Source organism: Cetorhinus maximus, chromosome 5 (assembly GCF_964194155.1).
Source record: "Cetorhinus maximus chromosome 5, sCetMax3.hap1.1, whole genome shotgun sequence".
In the NCBI taxonomy this organism is placed as follows: domain Eukaryota; kingdom Metazoa; phylum Chordata; class Chondrichthyes; order Lamniformes; family Cetorhinidae; genus Cetorhinus; species Cetorhinus maximus.
The window spans coordinates 172,086,879-172,104,015 of record NC_135883.1 but is presented as its reverse complement, the minus strand read 5'-3'; the positions used below and the strand labels follow the sequence as shown (position 1 = coordinate 172,104,015).

The window sequence follows — 17,137 nt, the reverse complement described above, 5'->3', positions numbered from 1 at the left end:
TGGGACTCATTCAAGAAGGAAATTGGGAGAGTACAGGGCCAACATATTCCAGTGAAGACAAAGGGTGGGACCAACAAATCCAGGGATGTCAAGGGATATAGGATTGGATAAATTGAAAAAGGGAGGCTTAGGGCAGATACCGAGGGCTCAAAACAGTAGAAGCCCTGGAGGAGTATAGAATGTGTAGGGGGGGAACTTAAAAAGGAAATTAGAAGGGCAAAAAGGGGGCATGAAAAAACATTGGCAGGTAAAATAAAGGAAAATCCAAAGTTATTTTACAAGTACATTAAGAGTAAGAGGATAACTAGGGAAAGAGTAGGGTCCATTAAGGACCATAGTGGTAATTTGTGTGTGGAGCCGGAAGATGTAGGTAGGGTTCTAAATGAATACTTTGTGTCAGTGTTCACAAGTGAGAGGGATGACGTGGGTATGGAAATCAGGCAGAAGGGCTGTGATATCATTAAAGAAATTAGCATAGAAAGGGAGGAGGTTCTGAGTGGTCTGGCAGGCTTAAAGTAGATAAATCTCCAGGCCCGGATGAAATGTATCCCAGGCTGTTGAGTGAGGCAAGGGAGGAGATAGCAGGGGCGCTGGCAATAATTTTCAATACCTCTCTGGCCACAGGAGAGGTGCCAGAGGACTGGAGGACAGCCAACGTGGTACCATTATTCTAGAAGGGAGGAAGGGATAAAACAGGGAACTACAGGCCAGTCAGTCTAACCTCAGTGGTGGGGAAACTATTGTAATCAATTCTGAGGGACAGAATAAATCTACACTTGGAGAGGCAGGGATTAATCAAGGACAGTCAGCATGGCTTTGTTAAGGGGAGGTCATGTTTGACCAATTTGATTGAATTTTTCGAAGAGGTGACCAGGTGTGAAGATGAGGGCAATGCATTTGATGTAGTCTACTTGGACTTCAGCAAGGCTTTCGTTAAGGTCCCGGATGGGAGACTGATAACGAAGCTAAGAGCCCATGTGATCCAAGGCAATTTGGCAAATTGGGCCCAGAATTGGTTGAGTGGCAGGAAGCAGAGGGTGATGGTCGAGGAGTGCTTTTGAGACTGGATGCCTGTGTCCAGTGGGGTTACACATGGATTGGTGTTGGGTCCCTTGCTGTCTGTGGTATATATAAACGATTTAGACTTGAATGTAGGAGGGTTGATCAGTAAGTTTGTGGATGACATGAAAATTGGTGGGATGGTAAATAGTGAGGAGGATAGCCTTAGATTACAGGAGGATATAGGCTGGTCAGATGGGCTGATCAGTGGCAAATGGAATTTAATCCGGATAAGTGTGAGGTGATTCACTTGGGCAGGACAAACAAGGCACGGAAATACGCGATGAATGGTAGGACCCTGGGAAGTACCGAGGATCAGAGGGACCTTGGTATACATGTCCACCGGTCCCTTAAGGTAGCGGGACATGTAAATAAGGTGGTTAAGAAGGCATATGGGATATTTGCCTTTATTAGCTGAGGCATAGAATATAAGAGCAGGGAGGTTATGCTGGAACTGTATAAAATGCTGGTTAGGCCAAAGCTAGAGTATTGCATGCAGTTCTGGAATCCACATTATAGGAAGAATGGTTGCACTAGAGAGAGAGTGCAGAGGAGATTTACCAGGGTGTTGCCTGGGCTGGAGAGTTTTAGCTATGAGGAGAGATTGAATAGACTGGGGTTATTTTCCCTGGAGCAGAGGAGATTGAGGGGGGGGGGACATGATTGAGGTGTATAAAATTATGAGGGGCATAGATAGAGTAGTCAGGAATGAACTTTTCCCCTTGATGGAGGGATCAATAACCAGGGGGCATAGATTTAAGGTAAGGGGCAGGAGGTTTAGAGGGAACGTGAGGAAGAATTTTTTCACCCAGAGGGTGGTGGGAATCTGGAACTCACTGCCTGAAAGGGTGGTAGAGGCAGAAACCCTCATAACATTTAAGAAATATTTGGATGTGCACTTGCGATGCCATGGCATACATGGCTATGGGCCTAGTGCTGGAAAATGGGATTAAAATAGTCAGGTACTTGTTTGATCGGCACAGACTCGATGGGCCGAAGGGCCTTTTTCTGTGCTGTCGACCTCTATGACTCTGACTCTATTCAATGCTTCTGCCATTTCCTTATTTCCCATTAATTCCCCACTCTCTCTCTCTCTCTCTCGAGGACCAAAGCTCACTTTAGTTATTCTGTTCCTTTTTAAATACTTGCATAAACTCTATTTTTCTATAGCTTTCTCTCATTCTAATTTCTCCCACTTTTTTTAAGTCATCTCTTTTTGGTTTTAAAATTCTGTCCAATCTTCTAACCTACTGCTAATCTTCGCTGAATTGCACACTTTTTCTTTCAATTTGATACTATCTTTAACTTCCTTCGTTAGTCACAGACTTCTCCCAAAGTCTTTCTTTCTCACTGGAATGCATCTTTGCTGAGCGTTATGAAATATCTCCTCAAACATCTGCCACTACATCTCGACTGACCTACCACTACCCCTTAACCTAATTGCCCAGTTCACATTAGCCAGCTCTGACTTCATACCCTTGGGTTTTAAACTTCGATAAAGGCAATCATATCCTCAAACTGAATACGAAATTTAATCATGTTAAGATCACGGCCATCAAGAGGCTCCTTTACTATGATGTCATTAATTGATTGTCTCATTGCACTTTGGAATATCCTACTCTCCGGTTGGCTCTGGAACGTGCTGTTCCAAGATATTGTCACAAAAACACTGAGCTCATCTTCCAAGCTACCTTTGCCAATCTGATTCATCCAATTTATATGCAGATTAAAATCACCTATGATTGTCGCGATAACCTTTCTCACAAGCCCTGATTATTTCTTCCTGTATATCCTGCCCAGTGTGATTTTCTTTGCTCTTTCATCTCTCCCCAGACCGATTCCACATGTTGATCTTTAGAACTTGGCTCGCCTCTCTCTATTGTATTGTCATCCTTAATTAATAGAGCTACCCCTCCACCTTTTTCTAGCTTCCTCTCCTTCCAAAATGTCATGTACCCTTGAATATTCAGGTCTCAGCCATTAGAGAGACATGGCTGAAAGATGACAAGGCTATCAGGTCAAATGTATTCATTTTTTGTTGAAGCCAACAATTCACCCGTTTTCTTACAAATGATACGTGCGTTCAGATAGAGCTTTTAGTTCTGTCTTTTTACTATTTTTGCAAACTCTAGCCTTATGTGCTGGCTCATTCTTAAACGGGGGGCGGGGTGAGGGGCTTCAATCTACATATAGACAGGGTAAACCGATCAGCACTAATGCTGTGGAAGATGACTTCCTGGAGTGTGTACAGGATGGGTTTCTGGAGCAGGACATTGAAGAACCAACTAGGGGTAAGCTATTTTAAATTTAGTATTATGTAATGAGAATGGGCTAATTAATTAATAACCTTGCTATAAAGGAGTCTTTAGCAAATAGTGACCATAATATGATAGAATTCTACATTAAGTTTGAAAGCAATATATTTTTTCTGAAACTAGGGTCTTAACTCTGAACAAAGGAAACTATGAAGGTATGAGGGCAAGTTGGCGAAGGTGCACCAAAAAAGTTGATGGTAAACAGGTAATGGCTAGCATTCAAAGAAGTATTACATGGTCTACAACAAATATACATTCCTCTAAGACACAAAAACCCAACAGGAAAGACAAATCAACCATTGCAAACAAAAGAAGATAAAGATTGCATTAGATCAAAGGAAGTGGCTTATAAGGTTGCCAGGAAAAGTGGTAAGCTTGAGGACTGGGAGCAATTTGGAATCCAGCAAAGGAAGACCAAGAAATTGATAAAGGGAAAAGAGAATACGAATGCAAGTTCAGAAGAAACAAAGCTGGACTGTAAAAGCTTCTTTAGGTATGTGAAAAGGAAAAGATTAACAAGGACAAACGTGGGTCCATGACAGGTGGAGACAGGAGAATCTTTTGTTGGAGAATAGGGAAATGGCAGAGAAACTATACAATTACTTTGTTTCCCTCTTCATGGAGGAAGATACAGAAAATCGGCCAGAAATAATAAGGAACCAAAGGAAAATGAGGAACTGAAAGAAATTAGTATTAATAAAGAGGTAGTACTCAAAAAATTACTTGGATTAAAGATTGATAAATCCCCTGGACCAGATGAGCTACACCCCAGTGTTGAAGGAGGTGCTTATAGAATTAGTGGATGCATTGGTGATTATCTTTCAAAAATTCTATAGATTCTGAAAAGGTTCCTGCGGACTGGAAGTAGCAAATGTAACTCCACTATTTGAGGAGGGAGGGAGAGAGAAAACAGAGAGCTATAGACCTATTAGTTTGACATTAGTAGGAGGGAAAATGTTAGAATATGATAATTGGACACTTAGAAAATGACAATATGATCAGGCATAGTCAACACGGGCTTATAAAAATGAAATCATATCTGAAAAACCTGTCGGGAGATTTTTGACGATGTTACGTGTAGCATAGATAAAGGAGAACCAGTGGGTGTGGTGTATTTGGATTTTCAGAAGGCTTTCAATAAGGTCCCACTGAGGAGGTTAGTAAAAAAAATTAGAGCACATGGGATTGCAGGTATAATACAGCTACGGATTGAGAATTGGTTAACAGACAAAAAACAAAGGAGGAATGAACGGGTCATTCTCAAGATGGCAGGCTGTTACTAATGGGGTACCACAAAGATCAGTGCTGGACCACAGCTGTTCGTAATCTAGATAAATAATTTGGACATGAGGGCCAAATGTAATATTTCCAAATTTGATGACAAAACTAGGTGGGAATGGTACATTGTGAGGAGGATGCTTGGAGGCTTCTAGAAAACTTGGACAGGCTAACGAAATGAGCAAGAACATGGCAGATAGAATATGACATAAGTAAATGTGAAGTTATCCACTCTGGTAGAAAAAAAAGGCAGAGTATTTCTTAAATGGTGAAAGGTTGGGGAGAGCTGATGTCTAAAGAGACCTGGGCGTCCTTGTTCAAGAGTCACTAAAATCTAGCATGCAAATGCAGCAAGCAATTCAGAGGTCAAATGGTATGTTGGCCTTCATCGCAAGGGGGATTGAGTACAGAAGTCTTGCTGCAACCGTACAGAGCTTTGATGAGACTGCACCTGAGTACTGTGTAATTTTGGTCTCCTTATAGTTGCCATAGAGGGAGTGCAATAGAGGTTCACGAGATTAATCGCTGGGATGGGTGGGATTCTTAGGAGGAGCGATCGAGGAAACTGAGCCCATATTCTCTGGAGTTTCGAGGATTTTTTAAAAAATTCATTCATGGGATGTGGGCGTCGCTGGCTATGCCAGCATTTATTGCCTATCTCTAATTGCCCTTGAGAAGGTGCTGGCCTTGTTGAACCGCTGCAGTCCATGCGGTGTAGGTATGCCCACAGTACTGTTAGGGAGGGAGTTCCAGGATTTTGACCCAGTGGAACTTACAGAACTTAAGTTCTGCATTGTTAGTTGAAAAGAATTAAAACTTGGAAGTTAATTATTTATGTTCAAAGTCAAAGTGTTTATTTTTTTTAATTCATTCATGGGTTGTGGACATCTCTGGCTAGGCCAGCGTTTATTGCCCATACCTAATTGCCCTTATACAGAGGGCATTTAAGAATCAACCACATTGCTGTAGGCCTGGAGTCACATGTAGGCCAGACCAGGTAAGGACAGCAGTTTTCTTTCCCTAAAGAAATTTAGTGAACTGGATGGGTTTTTTTGACAATCAGCAATCGTCCTGCGGTCATCATCAGACTTTTAATTCCAGATTTTTTTTTATTGGATTCAAATGGGTGTGATTCGAACCCAAGCTCCCAGAGCGTTACCCTGGATCTCTGGAATACTAGTCCAGTATATTAGTGGCACACAGCAAAAGCTAGCAATCATTCCCCTACTAGGGCAGATAGGACAAGTTATCAACCCACTCAGGCCTAATCACTTAAATAACAGAATCACAGAACAGAACAGAATCTCACAGTGCAGAAGAGGCCCTTCGGCTCATCGAGTCTGCACCAGCACGTGAGAAACACCTGACCTACCTACCTAATCCCATTTACCAGCACTTGGCCCATAGCCTTGAATGTTATGATGTACCAAGTGCACATCCAGGTACTTTTTAAAGGATGTGAGGCAACCTGCCTCCACCACCCTCCCAGGCAGTGCATTCCAGACCGTCACCACCCTCTGGGTAAAAAGGTTTTTCCTCACATCCCCCCTAAACCTCCTGCCCCTCACCTTGAACTTGTGTCCTCTTGTGACTGACCCTTCAACTATGAGGAACAGCTGTTCCCTATCCACGCCCTTCGTAATCTTGTACACCTCGATCAGGTCACCCCTCAGTTTTCTCTGCTCCAATGAAAACAACTCAAGTCTATCCAACCTCTCTTCATAACTTAAATGCTTCATCCCAGGCAACATCCTGGTGAATCTCCTCTGCACCCCCTCCAGTGCAATCACATCCTTCCTATAATGTGGCGACCAGAACTGCACACGGTACTCCAGCTGTGGCCTCACCAAGGTTCTATGCAACTCCAACTTGACCTCCCTTCGTTTGTAATCTATGCCTCGATTGATGAAGGCAAGTGTCCCATATGCCTTTTGCACCACCCCACTAACATGCCCCTCCACCTTCAGAGATCTATGGACACACACAGCAAGGTCCCTTTGTTGCTCAGAGCTTCCTAGTGAATACTTCCTTGTCAAATTACTCCTTCCAAAGTGCATCACCTCACGCTTTTCAGGGTTAAATTCCATCTGCCACTTATCTGCCCATTTGACCATTCCGTCTATACCTTCCTGTAGCCCAAGACACTCAACCTCACTGTTAACCACCCGGCCAATCTTTGTGTCATCCACAAACTTACTAATCCTACCCCCCACAGTCATTTATGTCGTTTATATAAATGACAAATAATAGGGGACCCAGCACACTGTGGTACACCACTGGACACTGGCTTCCAGTCACCAAAGCATCCTTCTGTCATCACCCTCTGCCTCCTACAACTAAGCCAATTTTGAATCCACCTTATCAAATTACCCTGTATCCCATTTGCATTTGCCTTCTTTTTAAGCCTCCCATGTGGGACCTTGTCAAAGGCTTTGCTGAAATCCATATAAACTGCACTACCCTCAACGACACACCTGGTCACCTCCTCAGAAAATTCAATCAAATTTGTTCAGCATGACCTCCCGCTAACCATTTAAGCGTAACACTGGAAATATTAGACCTGATCAGGGCACCTTAAATTTATTGCACTTTAATTCCTGGGTGAATGATACTTCAAATTACTGTACAGTGTTACAATTTGGCGCCACAGCCCCTCGCCCCACAAAGTGCATTGAATTTTGACCATCAATTCGTCGTAACTCCAAACTCTTCTTGAAAGGGTTAGAATTAATTCTATTACTCAAAATATCCAAAGATGATTTACTATATCAAAGACATAACAATTCATCCCTTCTAATCTGAAACCATTTAAATTCAAATTCAGTTCATTCGTATTAAGAGCGTAATTACCACTTCGCTAATGTTCCTATTTATTTTGAATTATTGGATAATTAAATCTTCTAGTGAAAAAACAACTTTGAATTATCTAGAATAGATTATCTTTAAATGCAAGCTGCTGTGTAGATGTTGAACAAGTATAAAATTGAACTCTGCAATGATGTCCCACCAACACTTTTAAAAATTTATTCTTTAATGGGACATGGATATTGCTGGCTAGGTTAGCATGTTGGCCATCCCCTAACTACTCTCGTACTGTGGGTTTGCTCGGCCATTTCAAAGGGCAATTAAGAGTCAACCACATTGCTCCCAATCTGGAATCACATGCAGGCCGCACCAGATAAAGGTGGCAAATTTCCTGCTCTAAAAAGACATTACAGAACCAGATGGGTTTTTATGACAATTGATGATAGTTTTATGGTTGCTATTAATGAGACTAACTTTACATTCCAGATTTTTTCCTATTAATTGGGTTTAATTTCTGCCGGCTGCCATGGTGGGATTTGAACCTGTGTCCCAGAGCATTAGCCTGGGCCTCTAGATGTCCAGTGACATTACCACAATGCCAGCCCCCACCCCACCCCACCCCACCCCACCCCCACCCCACCACACCCCACCCCACAACCCCAGGCTCACCCAGGAGGATGAAGTAATGGGGGACTTGAGATGCCTACAGATATGTACCCCATCTGCTATAAACACTTACAGGAGAGGGGCAAAACAGGTGGAATTTAGGGATCTTTTGCAGATAGAAGAGGCATCATTCCAGGGTCTGTCCAGCGTGACTGACATTCGGGTCAAGTGTTCAACAATGTTGGTGACAGGCTACATAGTACAGTGCAAACAAATAGGGAAATTAGAAAGTTGAAAAACAAATAATTTCTTGATGCATTTTCAAGTTCAAGATTTTATTCCTTTTTCTAAAATGTTCTTTCTAAATTTCTCCCCTCAAGTTGCTGTATGATGAGATAGAATTCCATTAATACCAGAAGCCTTTTAGTATCTCACCCAGGTGGCCATTTATAACATGCAAAATAGAACTTATCAAGTCAAGTAATTTCTAAAGACTTCCATCTGTGGACAAGCAGTTAAACCATAGCAACTTCTCCATCTCTTTATTTAAATGTGCCTGTACAGTTTCCAGGAAGCGGCTGTTTCACAGGTGTAATGATGACAAGCTAACAGCTCCACTGTCATGACCCCAAATTTAAGCCAAAGTCGACTTATATTTTAAGTCCAATGAGCGTATAATGAACCTGAAAAAAAATAGCTTGCTTTAAAAATCCAAGAAGTGACGCTGATAAGGGGACATCCGCTTACCAACCAAGCCAAACCTCCTCAGGACCCTGTTAATTATTTTACTCTTACTTAAGAGCTAAAAATATGGCCACCCTGCACAATCCCAGAACAACATCAATAAAAATACCAATTCACTTGCTCCCTATGCTGAATAAAAAGGTGACAGGCCCTTGGCCATCACTGAACATGAAGAAGTCAAGATCATTTAAAAAGAATTACAGCCCACCTTTCAATGTTGCATAATCCATTCACTGATTAATCCTAATCAGTTGATGCAGATGGGAACCTTCTATCTAGGGAGCTGTTGCAGTCGTGACTGGGCTCAATGGTTATCCTTAAACTCTGATCAATTCCAGCTTTTGGATGACGACCTGGGATCACTTCTGTAGGAATGGAGGGAAAAAAATGTGAATATATTTAATAGGGCCACAATTTGCATGAACATTTTCCTCACTCTCACCAACATTTTACTTCTTAATTTATGTTTAATTAATCCCTTCATTTTCCAAAAATTCCTTCCTTAGGTATAAGTCCCATCTAGAGTGATGAGAATGAAGCTTTTTACCCCAGCCGACTAACACTTGGGAAGAGGAGATGGGAAAGCAGGGGATCATCTCACCATATATTCTCTCTCTCTCACTTTCCAGAAAGATCAGGACAAATACAGCACCTTTTGCGTAGTAAACATCCCAAGGTGCTTCACAACAGCATGAGGAACAAAACTGGGCACTGAGCAATACAAGGAGACATTGGGACAAATGATCAAAAGCTTGGTCAAATACGTAGGTTTAGAGGCATAGAAAATAGGAGGAGTAGGTCATTTGGCCCTTCGACCCTGCTTTGCCATTCAACATGATCATGGCCGATCCTCTATCTCAACACCATACTCCCGCTCTCTCTCCATATCCCTTGAAGCCTTTAAGTCTAGAAATATATTTCCTTCTTAAATGTATTCAGTGACTTGGCCTCCACAGCCTTCTGTGGTAGAGAATTCCATAGGTTCACCATCCTCTGAGTGAAGAAGTTTCTCATCTCAGTCCTAAATGGTCTACCCCATATCCTGAGACTGTGACCCTTGTTCTAGACCTCAGCCAGAGGAAACATCATCCCTGCATCCAGTCTGTCCAGCCCTGTCAGAGTTTTATATGTTTCAATGAGATCCCCTCTCATTCTTCTAAACTCCAGTGAATACAGGCCTAGTAGGCCCAATCTCTCCTCATATGACAATCCAGCTATCCCAGGAATCAGTCTGGTGAACCTTCTATACACTCCCTGTGGCATGTATATTCTTTCTTAGGTAAGACGACTAAAACTGTACACAATACTCCAGGTGTGGTTGCACCAAGGCCCTGTACAGTTGCAGTAAGACATCCTTGTTCCTGTACTCAAGTCCTCTCACAATGAAAGCCAACATTCCATTTGCCTTCGTAAGGAGCATTTTAAAGGAATAAAGACTGAAGAAACAGACATTTAGAGAAGGAATTCCAGAGCCAAGGACCTTGACAGCTGTAGACATGGTTGCTTATAATGGGGCAATTAAAATCTAGTGTGTGCTAAGGGCCAGAATTAGAGGAGTGCAGATATCTTGGAGGAATGTAGAGCTGAAGGAAAAAGAGATAGAGATGAGTCAGATAATAGAGAGATTTGAAAACAAGGATGAGAATTTTAAATTCAAGGTGATGCTTAACCAGGAGCCAATGTCGATCAACAAGCACAGGATGAGTGAATGGGATTTAGTGAGAGTTAAGACAGGGGGAGCAGAATTTTGGATGACCTCAAATTTACGGGCCAGCCAGAAGCATACTGGGATAATCAAATCTGTAGATAACAGAGGCATGAATGAGGGTTTCAGCTGATGAGTACAGTCATGCGACGTCACCAAGGTGGAAATAGGTGGTCTTGGTGACCATGTGGATATGTTGCCAAAAGCTCGTCGCAAAGTCAAATATGGCACTAAGATTGCAAACAATCTGGTTCAGCCTTGGGCGGTTGCCAGGGATTCTGACTAATTCTGTTTGGTTGAAGATGTGTTTCAGTTGAAATGCTCAAAAGTTCAGTATTTTAGAATTCTCAGCAATCCAGAAATGGAAGAAAGATTTTTTAAACTGAATGAAAGACATTTGCAATGAACTTCATTGATAATTATAAAGCATTGCTACTAGTTACAGGTGGGCTAATTCAGCACAGAGAGAAGACTTTTACATGAGACCTGCCTGAAATCTGAGCATTTAATATTTAGCTTCTTTGAAAATCTTTTGTATAAAGTAAAGGGACTTTCAAATTCTCCAATCTATTAATGTACAAAATGCATTTGCATAGAATGGACAGATATGGTTGAAAGCTCTGTCCAAGTGTTCAGAAAAAAAGACATGGGATCAAAATTCAGACTTTTGAAAGAGGCTGAAACGTTGAGGCCCCACAGATTTAACAAACAGTAAGTCATTTTACTCAGTGGAATGTTATTTTTCAAATTGAAGATTAGAGTTTTCTGTTACTGATCTTATCAGAGAGCTGAGTAATTCAACTGGATAATATAAAGAAAAGCACAACAGCAAAAATTGACATTGAGTTAGCATTTTGCTGTTATAAATGTTTACATATAGGTTTCCATCACAAATGGTGATTTCGGCAGTACAGACTTCATAAAGTTCCTCATAATAGACTGTTAGCTAAAGCTGAAGCCAATGGAAATTGGCTCAGTTGCAGCAAATGGTGAGTAGTGATAATGGGCAGGTAGTCTCTAATTGGCAGGATATGAGGAGTGGTGTCCCATACGGATCATTTTTGAGGCCACAACTATTCACAATATCCAAGCTTGGGCTGACAAGTGGCAAGTAACATTCACACCACACAAGTGCCGGGTAATGACCATCTCCAACAAGAGAGAATCCAACCGTCACCCCCTTATGGTCAATGGCATTACCATCGCTGAATTCCCCACTATCAACATCCTGGGGGTTACCACTGACCAGAAACCGAGCTGGACTAGCCACATAAAAATACTGTGGCTACAAGAGCAGGTCAGAGGCTAGGAATCCTGCGGTGAGTAACTCACCTCCTGACTCCCCAAAGCCTGTCCACCATCTACAAGGCACAAGCCAGGAGTGTGATGGAATACTCCCCACTTGCCTGGATGAGTGCATCTCCCACAACACCTGAAGAAGCTTGACACCATCCAGGACAATGCAGCCCGCTTGATTGACACCACATTCACAAACATTCACTCCCTCCACCACAGATGCACAGTAGCAGCAGTGTGTACCATCTATAAGATGCACTGCAGGAATTCACTAAGGCTCCTTCGACAGTACCTCCCAAACCCAAGATCACTACCATCTAGAAAGACAAGGGAAGCAGATACATAGGAATACCACCACCTGGAAGTTCCCCTCCAAGTCACTCACCAACCTGACTTGGAAAAATCAAATCACCTTATTTATCAACTTAGATGATAGAGTGGAAAGTGACATATCCATATGTGCCAATAACACAAAGATAGATGGCATTGCAAGTAGTGTAGATGGAAGGATACAATTATAAAGAGATGTTATGTGAATGTGACCTAAAAAGGATAAAACAGGGCACTATATAAATAATAAGTTAGCAACAGCAAAGGTTCAAAGAGACTTGGGGGTCCAGGTACACAGATCGTTAAAATGTCATGAGCAAGTGCAGAAAATAATCAAAACGGAATGCTGCCCTTCAAATCTAAAGCATCAGTAGGTGGAAATCATTTACAAATCCATGATTAGATCACACCTAAAGAACTGTGAGCAATTACATACATAAGAAATAGAAGGCAGCAATTTGGCCCATGGCTCCGTCATTCACTAAGATCATGGCTGATCTTCTACCATAAATCCACCTTCCCACATCGTTCATACATGCCTTAATTTGTTTAGTAGCCAAAAGTATATAGACTTTTGTCTTGAATATACTCAATGGCTGAGTACACACAACTCTCTAGGGTAGGCAATTCCAAAGATTCATAATCCTTTTGAGTAAAGAAATTTGTTACCTTAGTTCTCAATGGCGAACCTCTTATTCTGAGACCGAAGCCCCAGCCAGGGTAAACATTTTCACAGAATCACAGGGTGCAGAAGAGGCCCTTCGGCTCATCGAGTCTGCACCAACACGTGAGAAACACCTGACCTACCTACCTAATCCCATTTGCCAGCACTTGGCCCTTAGCCTTGAATGTTATGACATACCAAGTGCTCATCCAGGTACTTTTTATAGGATGTGAGGCAACCCGCCTCCATCACCCTCCCAGGCAGCGCATTCCAGACCGTCACTATCCTCTGGGTAAAAAAGTTTTTCCTCACATTCCCCCCTAAACCTCCTGCCCCTCACCTTGAACTTATGTCCTCTTGTGACTGACCCTTCAACTAAGGGGAACAGCTGCTCCCTATCCACCCTTTCCATGCCCTTCATAATCTTGTACACCTTGATCAGGTCACCCCTCAGTCTTCTCTGCTCCAACGAAAACAACCCAAGTCTATCCAACCTCTCTTCATAACTTAAATGTTTCATCCCAGGAAACATCCTGGTGAATCTCCTCTGCATCCCCTCCAGTGCAGTCACATCCTTCCTAAAATGTGGCGACCAGAACTGCACACGGTACTCCTGCTGTGGCCTCACCAAGGTTCCATACAACTCCAACATGACCTCCCTACTTTTGTAATCTATGCCTCGATTAATAAAGGCAAGTGTTCCATATGCCATTTTCACCACCTCACTAACATGCCTCTCCGCCTTCAGAGATCTATGGACACACACGCCAAGGTCCCTTTGTTCCTCAGAACTTCCTAGTGTCATGTCATTCATTGAATACTTCCTTGTCAAATTACTGTCAGTGTACCACCTCACACTTATCTGAGTTAAATTCCATCTGTCACTTATCTGCCCATTTGACCATCTGGTCGAGATCTTCCTGTAGCCCAAGACACTCAACCTCACTGTTAACCACCCGGCCAATCTTTGTCATCCGCAAACTTACTAATCCTACCCCCTACATAGTCATCTATGTCATTTATATATATTTACTTAGCATTTACCCTGTAAAGCCCTTAAGAATTTTATGTTTCAATTAGATCACTTGTCATTCTTCTCAACCCCAGGGAATATAGGCCTAGTTCACTCAATCTTTCCCTCAAGGCAATTGCCTCATCCCAGGAACCAGCACACTTCATCTTTATTGCACTCAGCTCTGGTCACCACACTTCAGGAAGGTGGGTTTACCAGGATGATACCGAGACTTCAAGGGTTACATTATAAGGAGAAATTATACAAACTGGGATTGCATTCCCCGGAATTTAAAAGGTTAAGGGGTGATTTGATACAAGTTTAATATATCATGGGGAACAAATAAGGTAGAGAAAGAAACTATATCTGCTGGTTCGGGAGTTGAGGACAAGGGGACATGGGTCTAAAGCCAGACTTTTCAAGAGAGAAACTTCTTCATGCAGCTGTAAACAGTGGTAGAAGTTAGAAACTTTTCCACAAATGGCAATTGAAAATTTTAAGTTTGATTGATAGATTTGTATTAACCAAAGGTATTGAGGGATATGGAAATCACATGAGATCAGCTTTGTTGTCACAAAGTAAGATTACAAATCATGAGACACCAAGTTAGGTTGAGACTTTGTGGAGAGGTCCAATGACTGGCCTCGCACTTAGAAGTGAGGCTGGAGGAGGTCAAGGGAGACAAGTTTAAGGAGATGATTAGTGGTGAAGAGCTCTGGATGCATTCCAAGTCTGTGGAACTTAGGCTTAAGTGACAGAAGATAGCTGGGAAGTTAATGGAGTTGAGAGGAGCAAAAGCTGGGAAAGGCAGGAAAGAATAATGCATCAAGTGTTGGAAGAAAATGCTGGAAACATTCAGGTCAGGCAGCTTCTGTGGGGAGAGCCAGTGATCTGAAAGATTAACTTTGAAGATGCATCAGAGGAAAAGTATTACGATTATCATTTAAACATTAGCATCTCCACAGGATTGGCCAATTAGGAACATCCAGAATGGATATATACTTCCCAAATAATTTTATTACAAACTTAGATCTGCAAGCATTTCCTATTAACAACCCGTCCAAAATTCCTACATCCACATTATGATTAGCACCAGCTTACACGAATGTTACACTGTCATTGCAGGCTTCAATGATGAAGGTGCTGCCATGTTATTGACGAAAGACAGGCCAGACGCCAATACTGAGAAAAGAAACCGCCATATCCCATTTCACACACCACCATGCCCCCCCACCCCACCCACCAGGCAAACTCCCATTCCCCTACAAAACTCACCCCACAACCAAACAACCATCCCCGACAATCAAACCCCAGCCACCTCCCATCCAAAACCCAACCATCTCCCATCCCAACAGGCCCCTGTACCACTCCCTCCAAGCTAAAGTCCAATTCCCCACTCCACTGCTGCTCTGATGGGGAGAGGGGGGGGCGTTGCGGGATGGGGGTCGAGGGGTGTTGCAGAAGGGGGGGGGTGGGAGAAGAGGCCGGGAGGGGGGCAGTGGAAGGGAGAGATCAGGGTGGGGGGGGGGTGGAAGGGAGAGATCAGGGTGGGGGGAAGGTGGAAGGGAGAGATCAGGGTGGGGGGAGGGTGGAAGGGAGAGATCAGGGTGGGGGGAGGGTGGAAGGGAGAGATCAGGGTGGGGGGAGGGTGGAAGGGAGAGATCAGAGTGGGGGGAGGGTGGAAGGGAGAGATCAGAGTGGGGGGAGGGTGGAAGGGAGAGATCAGGGTGGGGGGAGGGTGGAAGGGAGAGATCAGGGTGGGGGGAGGGTGGAAGGGAGAGATCAGGGTGGGGGGAGGGTGGAAGGGAGAGATCAGGGTGGGGGGAGGGTGGAAGGGAGAGATCAGGGTGGGGGGAGGGTGGAAGGGAGAGATCAGGGTGGGGGGGTGGAAGGGAGAGATCAGGGTGGAAGGGAGAGATCAGGGTGGGGGGGTGGAAGGGAGAGATCGGGTGGGGGGAGAGATCAGGGTGGGGGGTGGTGGGAGAGATCAGGGTGGGGGGGTGGAAGGGAGAGATCAGGGTGGGGGGTGGGGCATTGGGGGGGGGGTTAGGGGCGAGTGAGCCGGAGTGGAGGGGGGGGGGGGGGGGTTAGGGGCGAGTGAGCCGGAGTGGAGGGAGCGGGGGGGATGCGCGCGAGCCGGAGTTGGGAGCGGGGGTGCGCGCGAGCCGTGGGTGAGATGGGGGGTGCGAGCGAGTCGGCCGGGGGGCGGCGCTGGCGCGGGCCCAACGGTTTTCCGCTCCTAACCCCCACCGCCCGCAGCATTCTCAGGAGCAGAAAACGGTTGAAGGCTCGTGCGAGATGAGCCGCGGCTGCGCTTCCAGGCGGCATAGGGTCAGGCCGAAGCTCCTTGGTCGCTAGGCGAATACCCAGCAGAAGGGAACCCGTGACCCGCTCGAAAGGAGGGAGAGAGCGGGTCAACATATTTTATTTCCGCAGACAGAAACTGAAAGACATTCCGGGATTTATCTGATCTAAAAGTGCAAATAGGCGAACAACAGCGTCACAGATGCGTTACCAAAATGGAGCCGCTCCTGCAGAGACCGCGGCGAATGCAGCGATGCAGCTACGGCGCATGTGCGGCTAAATCGGCCTGGTTTATGGAGCCGGACGCGTAGGGGGCGATATCGGGGAAGGCTGGAGGATTCCTGAGATGCTGCCAAACAACAGAGCAGGAATTAAAAGGTGCAGTGTCTGAATAATAGATCACCAATAAGATACAACAGATGTAAAAGGTGCAGTGTCTTAATAACAGATCACCAATAAGATAGCACAGATATAAAAGGTGCAGTGTCGAAATAACATATCACCAATAAGATAGCACAGATATAAAAGGTGCAGTGTCTAAATAACAGATCACCAATAAAACAGCACAGATATAAAAGGTGCAGTGTCTAAATAGCAAATCACCAATAAACAGCACAGATATAAAAAGGTTCTGCGACGAGTAACTCACCTCCTGACTCCCCAAAACCTGTCCACCATCTACAAGGCACAAGTCAGGATTGTGATGGAATACTCCCCGTTTGACTGAATGAGTGCAGCTCCCACAACACTCAAGAAGCTTGACACCATCCAGGACAAAGCAGCCAGCTTGATTGGCACCACATCCACAAACATTTAGTCCCTCCACCACCGACACATAGTAGCAGCAGTGTGTACCATCTACAAGATGCACAGCAGGAATTCACCAGGCTCTTTAGACAGCACCTTCCTCACCCATGACCACTACCATCTAGGACAAGGGCAGCAGATAGATGGGAACACCACCACCTGGAAGTTCTCCTCCAATTCACTCACCATCCTGACTTGGAAATATATCACCG

At 44.1% G+C, this 17,137-nt stretch overlaps 1 protein-coding gene across 3 annotated transcripts in view; it reads right to left on the bottom strand.

Moving 5' to 3' along the window:
• znf318 (zinc finger protein 318) overlaps nucleotides 1–16,396 on the bottom strand; it is a 78,901-nt gene extending 62,505 nt beyond the window's left edge. For 2 of the 3 annotated variants that reach the window (XM_078542803.1, XM_078542805.1), the window contains exons 1-3: nucleotides 16,330–16,377; nucleotides 9,016–9,172; nucleotides 8,197–8,315 (exon numbers count right to left, since the gene is read on the bottom strand). In XM_078542803.1, the coding sequence (XP_078398929.1) occupies nucleotides 8,197–8,282 (86 nt within the window). In that variant the 5' untranslated portion in view covers nucleotides 8,283–8,315; nucleotides 9,016–9,172; nucleotides 16,330–16,377. Of the gene's footprint in view, nucleotides 1–8,196; nucleotides 8,316–9,015; nucleotides 9,173–16,329 lie in introns of all 3 variants that reach the window. The other variant, XM_078542804.1, reaches the window with a different exon arrangement.
• Between the last annotated feature and the right edge of the window lie 741 nt (nucleotides 16,397–17,137).